We start from the raw sequence: 14499 nt of genomic DNA on the forward strand, positions 1-14499 counted from the left end.
TTTGTCACTAACTCATTGCATGATCTTGCATAAGGAATTCAGGCTTTGCCACAATTTCCCTTTCAGGAAAGGGGGAAGAATTTTAGTAGTTTCACAGTAATGGTTCCTTTTAACCAACTCCTCTGGAAACTATGGAGTAAGTTGAAAGATAATAGGATGAAATGGCATTCCTATTCCATTCTGAGTCATTAAAGAGAATTCCATTTATTGTAATCATCCCCCCAGTCAAGAGAGCTAAATTCCTTCTATATTTCAAATAAAAAGTGATATTCTCCAGAACTGTGTTTCCAGAGACTGTGATATTAAGAAATATCAGTAGCATTTTAGCATTGATGGCAAATTGAAGGGGATTGTTAAGAAGGATTTACACTATGTGACTCGGCTTTGTCAGGTACTGCAGAAAAAAAGGAAGTATGAATGCACAACATGAACACCTGCATTGGCCATGTGGATTTTTTATTGTTCTTTTGCAAAGGGAGGGTGGGAAGTTGCTGATATCCAAACAAAAAGTAGTTTTAGTTCACAATTTGATTTTACATTTAAAAGTAATCAAGGCAAGTGGCCAACTCTTCCATAGTGTAAAAGATGGCCAAATATTAAGAATATTGTCAATTTTTTATTTTATTTTTCCCCTGAAATGCACTGGTTTTGGCCTGTCTTAATTCTGCGGTAATAACCCTTGTGGTAGAAAGTAATTTCTTTCTTCATCACTGCTGAACTCGACGCGTTATTTTTTCCACCCAATCTTCTGTCACCCTTCATTTCCCTTCTGGTCTTCTTATCACTTCTGGTACATTTGCCCCTACCTTCAATGGCCAAATTATGATTCAGACATCAAGAACTATTTTACAAACTCAAACAGATGCCCAAAGTCTCTCTTTTCTGATTCAGGCTCTGGAATTTCTTAGAAAGTCTTTAATTTTAGATTTGCTAATCTGCTAGTAAGTGAATTGCATTGTTGTCCTAATTCTGCACTAACATTTCTACTTTCTGCTGATTTCTATTCTCTCTGTGGATCAGGATCCAATCTTTGCTAAAAGGTTGATTACACGCAGTGTATTTATAACTTAGGGAGAAGCAAAATACTGTAGATGCATGAACTGTGGGGTGTTTTAGTAGTGAATTCTTCATCAGCTTGATTATCTCCCCTCATTCACGTTTACTGGGATTAGTTCAGTGGAATTCTGACAGGTGCTATCATAATATCAGACCTTTTAAAACTGTTTTGTGCCTCAGGCACTCACATTTAAAATGGTAAGGCAGATGTTTCCAAAGCAGAAGCAATCATTCTAATTTGTACTAATATGTAATGAGCCTAAAAACACACACACATGCACAAAACACCCTAGCAGTATGTGGAAGTGTGTTAAGTGCATCTGCTATAGACTATGCAAATGAAATACTATATATATTGTTATACTCTATTCATGTAAGCTTAGTGACTGGATGCAATGCAAAAATAGTTTTGTAATGTTTCAGAGTAGGACTTGTGAGATGGGAGGGTAAATCTTAAATGTGCTGTGCTAAAGAAAGAAAAAAAGTAAAATTCATATGCAGGTGCTTCTGTTATATGTGCTGGCAAAGATGGTTTTTGGCAAGTATTTAATTTCCCTTTTGCTCCTGCACAAGGGAGAATGGCCCTGCAGTCTTGCCCTTGGTTAAGACAGGAATCTCTGTACCACAATAAATGTACTTTTTGTATCCTATAACCACCAGTTAAAGAAATCTGCGGTGTTTGAATCTGTGTTTGAACATCCCTAAATTTTAAGAGTGCCTTGGATCTCTCTTTTAATTTTGATAGCTTATAAGGCTGCAGTCTTTAATCCTTATCAGTGCAACCAGAATGCTACAAAGCTGCAGCCAAACAGACCTAACTACAACCTTCCAAAGAAAAATAGAGAGGAAGAGAAAGAAAACCCTCCTTTATTTGTAACATATTGTATGTATGCATTAAACTGCTCCCTGAGTATTTATATTGTTTTCTGAGTTGTTCTGCTAAAGCTTCATTCCAACCTGCTTTCTTGAAGCATCACCACATTGCCCCTAGGCTCTGAGTGGCCCGTGAGACTTCAAGGAGTGCTTCTATGGACTGCTGGGGAGGTGAGAAGAGGGGCTTGTGTGTTTGAGGCCCTTGTCCTTTGCGGGAAGGAACTTTGAAGGGTTTCACCCCATGCCTGCACCTCACTCGGCTCCTGTCATTCCTGTGCACACAAATAGAGGGTATTCACTCAGAAACTGTTTTACCGTTTGCTCGTGGGATGACGTGGAGTTTGTAGGCTTCAAACTGATAATCAGAGCCCACTGAAATGAGTCACTGACATTTTCATCAGCTTAACAGATGAGGGGTTTGGCCCCGAAAACTTCAACACGGTTCCCCCCACACACATCACAGCCTTCCCTGGGAAGCGCTGAGAGTAACCTCGGGCAGGCGGGCGGCTCAAAATTAAAGTTTAATCTGGTTGAATGCTGAGTGGGAAACAAGAAGTGAAAACTGTCAACTGTGCCCAGATCCATTCAGATCACTTCTAGGGACAGTTTTGATACCAAATTATCCTTGTTATGCAAATTTCCTCACCAACCGGCTGGTTCCCAGTTATGCATGGGGAGAAGCGGTGGCCACATCTGCTTCCCGTTTTGCCGTTTCAGAGACGAGCCATCTGTTTGGCCTCATCCCGAACAGCCTGCTTGGTGCTGATTAACTTCCTCACCCCGCCAGCCCTGGCCTCGCTGTCTGCTGCAAGGTGTAGATTTTATTCTTTTTTTTTCTCTAACTGCTTATAAACCAGAACCTTCACTTCTCTCCCAAGGGACAGGAAGGCGTTGGTTTGTGTGATTTGCAGCCGCCACCCGCGGCAGAAACAGCAGCAGCTGCCCTCTGTCACTCATATGCCTCATACGTGTGGTCGGGACAGATAAAACTGGGAATTGTTCTGCAACCTGGGACCTTCTCTAAAGCACTGAGGCCTTACTTTAAATAAATTAGCAGTTAGCTCGACTCTCACTGCAGTTAATAGTCTGTTTTAGCAGCAGCGCAGTTTCAGCTGTGCTTGCCGCAGTCCATTTTTTCCTGTTGGAAAGTGATGCCCTCCTGCTCTCTGAAGCCCACCTTTGTATTTCTCACTCCCATCTATTCCATTTTCAATAAAACTCTGCTGATCCGTTGGCCCACCTGTTTTTTTTTGGGGGGGTACCCATCTTCTGGCAACAGTGGCACAGTCTCAGAACTGCTGCACCTGAACAGCTTCCAGTGATTTAAGTGAGAACTGTGTGTTCAGGAGCCCTGAAAATTCAGGGTTGGGAAAAAAGCCAAAAGTTAAGACTAGGAAGATGGGATAATGGGCCTCTTTTTAAAATTAAGACCTAAATAAGACCTCTGTTGCCCAATTCTGGTGCCTTTTACAAGCCAAGTCTGATGGGTTTTGGTCTTTCATGCTGCATTAAGACCACAAGTTGGTCTCATGCACCATTTTCTTCCAAACAAGCAGAAGATCATGTCTTTTGATTGCAGATACAGCCAAGCAGAGAAGGATGCCCTGGAGCTTTGGCCCACAAGGTGCACAGGAGCACAGCTTTTCTCAGAAATCAAACATTCTGTGTTTCCAATTGCAGCAATTTCTGCTTTCACATTATTACTTGTGTTGCTGAAAACTCAAAGCTTTCAGTGAAACCTCTTTCAATTTTGACCATCTCTTCTCACAAGCTGGTAAAAATGGTGCAATATTTTCAGTCTATTGGGAAAATCAGAAGCACCCCTAGGCACTTTTCCCCAAGAGATTATTTTTTTTCCTCCCACACAGAAAAAAAAAAAAAAAAAGGAAATAATGACACTATCAGATCTCTGTACTCCAGATCTGGCTCTAAGTACTTATTTTGACATCTACATGAGGAATCTTGTGTGTTTCAGTTTGTTTCTTGATTTTAAAGACTGACCAGAAAACATTGGTTGCTGAGCATATGAGTAGATGCATATTGGGAATCATGGCTTGGGGCTCACAGCTGCAAATGCTCACTGGTGCCTGTGTAACATTTCGTATCTTTCCACCTACAGCCATTTCTGGTACCATTTAATCAAGGAGGTAGGATGATTTAATAGAAAGTCTTTGAAACAATAAATACCTGGCATGGGTTTTTAGCAACACAAACTTTAAACCTATGTACGTTTGAGGACTTAATAACTTCTACTGGGAATATTATATTTGGTCTGTTTTCGTGATGATGATTATTTAACATCTCCATTTGCTGGAGAAGCACCTGCTGAAACAGAAGTATGTAGTTCAGTTCATTTACTGAGAACTGGCTGTAGTGACACTGGAAGCTTCCTTCTTACAGGAAAGTAGTAAGTTTATGATGAAATCACAGTAACTTGAGGAAAGTCTCGATTTTTAGGAGCCTGTAAAATAATTGATTACAATACCAAAGGGTTTCTTAAATCTCCTTTTGTTCATAATGATACAGTTTTACAAATGGAAATAGTTCCAAAACTTATAAACTGTGCCTTTTCTAAACAAAACAATGATTCTTGTTTGCATTAAGTATGTGATGTGAAATTTACTGTGCTGGAATCCAAAGGAAACAGAGACACCCACAGAGAGAAATCACCTTTGTTATGGTAAATAAATAGTAGAAATAATTTCTCAGTGTTTTCTTTTGAATTACCATGACTCTACATGCAGAAGTAATTGTGTTCTGTAATGGCTTAGTCTTGCTGATGGAAGGAAAGGGCAAGGGCTATCTGGAAGGGAAGAAGCGTTCTTAAAGTCAGCTGCACAAAGTAGCTACCTGGGTTTTTGTGGCCAAGGGCAGCGCTGGTAGGATGCAGCAGATCTGTGAATGCAGATCTGTGAATGCAGCTGGAAGTGGCTTGGCAAGGCAGCTGTATGCAGCCTGTCAGAAGCGGCGTGATCTTTTTTTGGCCACTGAAGATGGGCTGAGAGGACAGCAGGGACAGACTCACCATAGGCGCGGTAGCAGAGGCTGAGGGCCATGCTTTTCACCAAGCTGCCTATTGAGCATCCCTCACGGCTGTACGCTGCTCACTTACACGCAACCGCCCACCCATACAGGGCCTGAGCTGCACACGGCTGCTTCTTCACTACTAGGAAAGCAGCAGAAATGTCCTGGGCTTTCATGTCTCTTTTGGTTGTTGCCTTTTCTTCTTTCTTCTTTCTTTTTTCCCCCAACCACGTTCTCTAGTCTTACAACACACATCTCACTTTGCAGACAAAACTGAATAACATTTCACATTTTTTATGTGTTGGTTTTTTTTTTCTTTCTTTTTTTTTTCTTTTTCTTTTTTTTTGCAAGTACAATTTTTTCAAATAAAAAAATGAAGTTTCAATATAAAATCACAGGGGGAAAAAATATAAAAAAAAGAAGTGTGTAAATGCAGTTGTTTCTATTGGAAAAGGCAATGCCTGGGAAGGGCAGGAAAGTGGTTATTCTTTACTTTTATTTTTTCCCACACAGGTATCAAAGCCATTCACCAGATTTACTCTTTTTTGGGGCTCGGTTAAACCAAATTAGGTTATTGCACTACAGCAAAGCAGAGAAAAGAAGGGAGATTGCACTAAGCTAGTTTTCTGAGGGCACAGTTTGTTTGAATGTGTGTTCACAGCATCTGACTTTCACGCCTTCCTTTCACATACAAAAAAATTACTGAAACATGTGGTTGTAAACCAATTGAAGGTGATTTGTGTGAAAACAATCCAAAAATTAACCCCACAAATCCCCTTCATGAATGGAAAAGACTGTTTGCCCCTGCCTTTTGGCTACGCTCTCTGATACACCGTATCTTAATATTACTTATACCACTGTACTGTTTAATATACAACATCGACATGTTCTGTTATAGTACAAGTAAAAAAACTCCATGCAGAGGAACGAAACCCACTGTGATTGGCAGTGCGTCATTATGCGATAGGAACCATTTTAGGTATATTGGTATATACACATACACATATATATGTATATAAAATTAATGATACACAAAATTATGAATAGAGCATGTGCCTGCTGAGAACAAAAATAATGCAGAAATTCATACATGTGTTTGTACACAGAAATTTTTCAAAAGCAGTGAGCTTGGTCAGAAATAGTATTTAATAAAGCTAAGTCCCGTGAAGTTTTGAATTCAGCTGGAACCGTGCTTGCAGATATGGCTGATGAATGTCGCTTTATTTGTATTGGATTTTAATTAAAAAACAAACAAACCAAAACAAACCAAAACAAAAGGAAAAGAAACCACCTGAGTAAGCTTTTGCCACCTCTTCTTTTATAGCTTGGGGTGCCTTAAAAGGAAGAGTTAAGAAAATGGGGTGTATAATGGCCCAAATCTAAGAACAGCCAAATATAGTGTCACAAATAAAGAGTCACAACAGCAGGACTACACAAATGACATCAAAGAGGAGCTGAGAAATTACTTTGTCCCTTCGTAGTCTGGATCAATTGAAGATTGAGAGGGACAAGAGTGGGTGAATATATATCCTGAACAGCTACAGAAAAAAATGGGCCCTCTTAGACTTTATTGAAATAACCTACTGACAACAAAAACAAATGAAACCTTCAACAACATAAGCTTCTCCCTTGAAGGTCTTCTAAGAGGTCATCCCTACACAAAGTATGTAAGTGGTAGTACCTTTTTGCCACATATGGGTTGTCTTGAAACTCAGCACATAACAGGCGTGCTGACAAAACCCACACTTGTGGCATGAAATTGGCCCACAATCCTTTAGTGCCTGCAGCCAGCTTGGGCTGGAAGGTGTAAAGCAGCCAGGTCTCATGACTGAGCTAAAACAGGGCGCTGGGAGTGCTCAGCTTTGTACCAGTACGTTACATTGCTGATGTTTGGGAAGGGGACACTGGACATTTTGTATGTGCTTTTACAACATGAAGAGTACTAATAGTTTGTTTTCACTTTTGTAGGTTTGTGCATCAGCCTGTGGACATTCCTACACAGCATTCACTTCTGGTAACACAGCTACTCACCATGCGTGCTTTCACGGACACACAGTGTAAAAATACGACTGTGCATGTGTCCTACCATTGGTGTGCAGACCTAACGTGTGAGGAGTGTAAAAGAATATATTTGTAATTCATGATTTCACCAGTGTTTTTCCTCTAACTTCTGTGGTATTGCTCCTGACTTACACCTGCAAAAGTGAAAGCAGAAGAAGGAACTGGGTGTCTGTTATAGAAATGTGTATTAAATATAACTACGCATAACAGGTCAAATTGCTCTAGGTACAAGTGTTCATGGTTCCATTAAATCTCTTTTATAATGCATATAAGTGCTTGCATGCACTTGTGAGAGAACGTGTGGCTGTATTACAAGACAGCTAGACTTGTTGGCTACATGATTTTTTATTATTATTATTTTTTTTAATTGGAGAATATACATTTATCATAAGGAATGAAAGTATTTTAACATTCAGTTTATTGGGTAGGTTGTTTTTATGAATGGATGCCCAGGAAATATTGTAGCACTGATTAGAGGGTTTTTGTGCAGCTGTATAATTTTCATTTCAGATCAATTTCAAATACTACAAGGGTGTTCAGGGAGAGGAATGAACTATTTGGAAGAGGAACTTCAGTTTTTTAAGGTACTTTTTCATATCAGCTGTGTTTGGGGTTAATAAGTTTTTCTCGGATAACTTTTCATTCTAACTGAAGTTACTGTGTCTGCAGCAGAATCCACCATGGAGAAAGCTGTGGTGAATTTCCTGGCCTCTGCAAAGCACTGCATTCTCTGCTCTCTATTCAGCACAACAGCAGTTTGTTTTTAACCCTAACACTAGCTCCAAGTGTGTTCTGAATGCCTTGCTGATCAAGAAACCAAGGTACCTAGCACCTTTGCAAAGAGGCCACCACTGAGGGATTGGTCCCTCCTTAAATAGCAAATGCCAGGAAAGAGGAAGGAGGCTACAAACGTTGACTCGCTGGTTTAATTCAGCTCGGTGTTTTACAAATAATTAAGTGCCACACAAATAGAGCCACAAAATCTGCAAGACGTCATCTGTGGAAGCAGAATGGGAGTTTCTCAAAAGTAAAATATAGGAATACTTGGGTATTTTCCAGGCAGTATTAAAAAAAAAAAAGAGAAATGTGCATAAGGAGAATTTTTCCCACATGTATTTCTAGCTAGTGCTTTTCTCAACTGTACATTATACTTTTCTAAATAACTAAAACTCAAAAAAGAAAAATTAAATACACTGTAACTTGTTTCTGCAGAGGGAGGAGGAGTTTCTTAACAGTAAGTAGGGTTTTATTGGATAGGGAGAGAAAACATTTGTTTAAGGGAGAGGCATCAATATTCTTTTCTATACATTAAATGCGATTCATACTTCACAGAGTATATTACAAGGGTGTTCCTTATATCTTCCACATACCTGCTTGTGTGCCTAGTGACACAAACAAGGCATGCCGCCATGTTAATTCTAGCAGCACCCTTGCAGGTGTAAATGTTCTACTTTTCACTGCCAAAGTAACTTTGGACCCTCTGTCTGGGTTCCAGTCCCACCCCAGCTGTCTGCAAAGTCAACTGGGATGGCTGCGCCCCTCAATCATTAGTTGAGTTTAATCTTTCCATATAAGTCAAATAAAACCAGGAAGTAAAAATAAATGCATCTGGTGTACAAACCCCGTGCTCAAGGTTTTAAGAGAAAAAGCTAGGCCATTCCTGTCTCATGTTCACATCCATCGTGTGCATTCTGTGCGTGGGGAGAGGTTTTGGCAAGGAAGGGTTGTGAGAAGCATCAGTTAAGGAAAGGACTTTCAGCTATCTGACTACAAAAGCTCCTACATACATTACTAAAGGTTTTCGTGATCGAATGCTTTCAGTAAAAACTTTAATATTCACTTTAGAAAACTGAGTTGCAACACATGCTACCAAAAGAAAAATCCTTTCTCGTGGGAGAATATATCTGAATTCTTATACTTTTACTGTCCATTTGTTGTGTGCTTTGTTGCTGTTGTTGCTTGTGCAGCTCCAGTAACATAGTTGTTGAGGCTGGATCTGTGCCCGAGGTGTTTTAACTCATGTGGAAACGGTGCTCCCCTCGAGTTATGTGGGAAGAAAATTCATACCTGTCCTGGCTGTGGTAGCCACACATGTTGCATTCGAAAGGGTCGCGGAATCCATGGCAGCCCATGTGGATCGTGTACATCACATGATCCAAGAAAAGGACTCGACAGTGTTCGCACTTGTAAACTCTCACTTGCTCCCCATTGCTGCTGATCACTTTGAAAGCATCCTGAGAATTGTCAGTACCTGCCCTCAAGACATCATACTGCCTGCTTTCTTCTTTTATAGATATGCCATTTCTTGCATGGGGACCTATGTGGTTTGTTAAGTAAATTAAACCGCTGCGTTCCTCATTATTGCTCTCCGTATCTGTTGAGTCTTGACAGCTGTTGCTGGGAGAGGCATCCCGTTCAGAGGAGACTGATTTAGCTTTGGAGAGCAGCAACAAGTTTTCCACTGCGCTGTCCTGAGCCACGTGGTTGGAGCGAGTCTGATTGTCCCCAAGAGGTTTGTGGAGCTGATACATGGGGCTGATGACAGGCACCACTTCAGAACCAACTGGTGGAGTCTGGACAAGGGGACGCAAGGACTCTGCCCCCAGGTAACTGATGGCATTGTTAATGGCCTGGTCTATGACATGGGTCTGCATTATCTCGTTCTCCTTCTCATAGTTGGTGGTGGCATCATATGGAAGATCAGACAGACACTTCTCACCTGCAGTGAAAAACAGTCAGGAGTCAAACAATTGATTTCTACATAATTAAGGAAATGAATGCCATGTTTAAAAAACTAAACTAAACAAAACCAAACCAAAAACAAAAACAACAAAAAACAAAACAAAACAAAACAAAAAAACCCATGAAATACAACAGCTGATCGAATCCACCTTTGAAATTCACCTATGGTATTCATAGTTCTCTAATACAGCTGGTCAGAAAGCTGGTTCATTTCTTAACCTGCAAAAATAATCTGAGGTTTCTGGAGAAGCAAGAAGAAGACAGATGTATGGGGACCTTTGGGAGCTGTAGATTGAGTGTTTCATCCTCTCCTTTCTAATTGGACTCCCCCATCTAACTCCTGCAGTGAACTGGGGCATGCCTTTGTGGCTAAGCCTACCAGAACAGTTTCAGGGAGCCTGGACTTTATGCTTCACAGCATGAAGTACATTAACATACTTTTTTCCCCATCATGCTAAGATTTTAGAGTAGAAAATGTGTGTTTTAAACATTCGACTTCTTACAAATAAACCATAACACTGTCATTTGTAATTGTATTGTAACCTTTCCCCCACACCTGTTTTTTTAATCAATCCACACATTAGACACATTCAGAGAAGCTCCAGATTCTCCTGGAAATGACAAATAATAATAATATACAAGAAGAAAGAACGACTACAGAAAATTTTCTAAGTGCATTCGTAGCTGGAAAACATTTTTCCCATGACATAGAAGGGAGGGCAAAGAGCAAGATTACTTGTTACTCATAACCCCAATTCTGATTTGGGAAGACAAAGCTATTGGATATTCTTCATTTTTTTAAAAATTGGGTTGCACTGATGTATCTCTTTCTGGGTAGCCCCACATGGAATATTGAATATCATGATTTCTCAAATGCATAAAGGACTGAGAAAAGCATAGATCAGAAAGTTAGGAGTGAAATAAACTATAGAAGTCCCAGGCATTGATTTTATGAACATGAACAGTCTTCTCAAACACTGCTTCAAACTATCAGTGTTATCAGGCCCATAATAAATGTGGGCAAAAACAAAGGGATGAAAAATCCCACAGATTCCTAGGAACTGTCACCGTCGCTTTATCAACACAGCATTTGCTTGTAGACCTTAGATTTTCCCCTCCTTTTCTCTGAAGCTCCTAATGTATAAATGGCAACAAAAAACATATCCTAATCTGATTAAAATAAACATTACTAGGAACATGGAAAAATCACCAGGAGATCCACAGATTAATTTCTCAGTGATTCTCCACCCAGTTTCTATTCATCTTGAACAGGGAAAGTCAGCAAAGTGCAAGAGTACAGCCTAGAAAACTTTTGGCAGTAATGGGCCTCAAGTGTAGAAAGTCCTACTGTCAGCATTTCCCACAACATACAGTTTCATACTGGTTAGTGCATGCTCTGTAAGCAGAGAAAGAAACACTCCTGGCATTGCATAAGTTCATGTGAGACACTTTCTAGTTGTAGGGCACAAGCTTCTGCTTCCTTTTGTTTCCTTACCCTGTCATTCTGCCAACTCGAGCACCTCACTACTGTGGTGTACATATATATGTCTGTACCTCAGATTTACCCATTCTAATGCTACAGTTATCAGGCAGTGTCTGAGTCTTAAGATTTAGAATAGTGGATGTAAAAGATCCTTGAACGATACATAGAAAAACTTTGCTACTGTGAATATACGCCCTTCATTCATAGGGGAAGAAAGAAAGTCAAGATCGTTTGTATCCCATTTACACTGTATACCACTGAAAACTGCTGAACTGGTTTTTACTATAAGCAAAATTTTGGGAATTTGGAAGGTATAATTTCAATAGCTGTTTCTTAAGTAGTATTTGCTTTATGTAGCATAACTAGTTTGGTAGTTGGACTGACAGGATCAAGTGCTCATAAGGATTTTTTATTTATTTATTTTTTTTCCTGAGCAGAATTGTCTGAAAACACCCAAACTTGAGGTATGCAGGTATCATTTCTACATCTGGGCAATGCAGATAAAACTTGCACTCATTAAAAATAATAGCTCATTTCTGTGGTTATTAGAGCATAAGTAGATTAAACTGCTATTGGTTTGATGCACTTGAAGCTTTGCACTTTTCAGATTTCTGCAGCAAGTATTTAAACGGTAACGCATATGCATCTAGTGCATGCAGGCTTTTCTCTCTTTTATTTATTTATTTTCCACTCCTCAGTTTTCTTTGCTGCTTATTTCTACAAACATGATAAACGTGTCAATCTCACTTGTAGTTCTCATTCCCTAGTATAGAAGGACCAATTCTGTTTTCAGGTCTGGTAGTTATTCCAGTTTAGAAAACACAGAGGCCTTCATGCAAACTTTTTCTGTCAAAGAATTATACAGATAGGTAACTAGCTTAATTTGGTGAACAATCTCACTTTTGAAAGGTAATGGATTTAGTTTTGAGAAGAACGAATGAAACAGCAGTCTTTCTCTTGTGCAAGGATTCCATTTGCTCCTTCAACCTGTGATTCAGTGTGGGGATTGGGATGACATGGTAATCCACACAGGGGAATAAACATGTTTTATTACCCGAATCAGATGGCCCAACCTTGTGCTAATCAGGAATTTACCTATTACATGAGGCAGCAAGTGAGGATTGGAAAGGAAAGGATTCAGGGGCATTTTCTTGCCAAAAAAGTTCATCCTTGTTAAGGTTAGCAATTTTCCATAAGTATCTACTGTCAGCATGTTGTCTTCCTACATTGCACCCCGAATAACTAACTGACAGGAAACTGCTCTCTTAAGACTCATAGTTAAACTGGCTGTCTTTACCGTTTTTCAGGGTGAAGAGGGAAAAAGAGAACGAAAAAAAAAAACAGTCCACACCCACAGATACACTGCACATAGGACTCTTACTAATACCTTTTAAATTTTAGCACTTCTAATCTTCCTGGAGCTTTCACAGAATTAGTATTTTTGCCTATTACAATCAGCAACCTGGGTGTCTGAACTACTCTGATTTGCCTCACACAGTGGATATATTTTTGGTAACTACCTCTTCTACAACATTTGTCCTTCACTTTTGTAAGCATAATCATTTCTTATCCCCGACTGCCTCCTACAAAGCTGACTTTGGACTTGCTGACAGCATTGGCCTTCCACTGCATTTTTTTGTTCCAGCCATAGGTGAAATTCTCTTGTCTCAGAAAAACTAAGTAAGTTTCCATTTATCCCTGCGTCCTCTTTGAAGGATGCAGGTTTTGAATTTTTGTCCCTTGAACTGGTCTAGCTTTGCCTTGACATTTGACTGAAGACCTTTTTAATGTTCTTTTTTCAAAGACTTCAGTTTTCTCTGTCTCCCACAGAATAATATCATATGTAAATATCCAGAAAATTATATGAAAATCAAAGTAGATCTGAGTATATGCTGCCCATCTGATCCCCCATCTCATTTAATACTAACCCAGCATAGCTGATATTGTCTGTGGGTTTGACTGTTAAAGACCTGATCTAACCATTAATTGCTACAAGGCTTCTAAGAACAAAAGAAGTGCAGCCTCCACGTTTTCATTGTTAACACAAAAAGTATGTCTACTAGGTGCAAATGGCCATAACATTTTTGCACTATTCTTAAAACATACACTTTTACATCTTTTCATTTAGATATTATTCTCAGAACTATATACATTTATTTTCATTACCATTTGGGGCCGTAAGAGTATACAGACTTTTTAAAGGTTGAAGAATTCACAAATTAATCCACATATACCAATATGCCCTGATCTGGGTATCATTTAAGAAGTTAATAAAATATCCGTGAAAGTACAGTCAGATACTTTCCCAGTAGGAGACTTGTATTTCTAAGACCATTTTCAGGTTCTTGAGGCAGCTTCAGGAACCACTGTCAGGCTTGTGAAGATCTGGTTCATAAACGTTAAGAAACAGATCAGGAGACTTAAAATAGATCTCCAGATGTGGAAAATTAAACCTGTAGAAATGTATGATTTAGCAGTTTGGTAGTGTTTTGTTTTTTTTTTCCCCCAACACTTTGCTATATCTGCTGATATACAGATAAATATTTGCTAATTTAGTAAAACAAGTAAAATTATAAAGCCAAAGTAAGTGAGTTTTTTTTTTTTAATATATGTTTTTTATTCTTTTTTTTTTTTTTTTTTTTTTTTTTAGGAGACAGCAAACTTTTAACAACTCTTACCAACAAATTTCTGAGGCATAGAGCTCTTACGTTTGGCGACGTTACTTGCTAGTCTATCCAGCACGAGGGATCTTTCTGACCCTATCTTGCACAGGTCTTCAGCCATTTCACTCTGGTTAGTTTCCTCTTTTATTACTGAAATCAAATGACATCAGAAGGGTTAGGCACACTCGTTCCATTTTAACGGAACCACTGTCTTCAGGTTAGTGTTTCTTAGCTAATGTCTTTTAGCTTCCAACCAGGTGGAACAAGGAGCTCACCACTGCAGACAGAGGTTGATTCTTGTTCTTCCTAACAAAGTCCCTTACACTTACTAATCTATAGACATGTTCATGTTTCTTTCAACCTCATTTAGGATACAGAAAAGGGCCTGCAACTGCAAGGCATCTACTTGTATGCAACATAATCATTCCACTCTCGTTCTACACCCAGACTGCACTGCCATGGGTAAAGATCATCAAGTCCAACCACAACCTAACCAAACTACCCTAATTCTAACAACCCTCTGCACAGAATCATAGAATTGAATAGCAGTAATAGAATTATAATGGTTATGAAACAGTTCATCTTTTCTCCCTTTTG

The 14499-nt window shown here is 39.3% G+C and overlaps 1 protein-coding gene across 9 annotated transcripts in view; it reads right to left on the minus strand.

The window, feature by feature from the left end:
- Positions 1–7922: 7922 nt before the first annotated feature.
- IKZF1 (IKAROS family zinc finger 1) overlaps positions 7923–14499 on the minus strand; it is a 67863-nt gene continuing 61286 nt past the window's right edge. For 6 of the 9 annotated variants that reach the window (XM_015854349.2, XM_015854343.2, XM_015854345.2 and 3 more), the window contains 2 exons: positions 13918–14052; positions 7923–9733 (listed from right to left, as the gene is read on the minus strand). In XM_015854349.2, the coding sequence (XP_015709835.1) occupies positions 9027–9733; positions 13918–14052 (842 nt within the window). In that variant the 3' untranslated portion in view covers positions 7923–9026. The remainder of the gene's footprint in view (positions 9734–13917; positions 14053–14499) is intronic. The other 3 variants (XM_015854350.2, XM_015854347.2, XM_015854348.2) reach the window with 2 other exon arrangements.

The sequence above is a fragment of the Coturnix japonica genome, chromosome 2, assembly GCF_001577835.2.
Source record: "Coturnix japonica isolate 7356 chromosome 2, Coturnix japonica 2.1, whole genome shotgun sequence".
NCBI classification, from domain to species: Eukaryota; Metazoa; Chordata; class Aves; order Galliformes; family Phasianidae; genus Coturnix; species Coturnix japonica.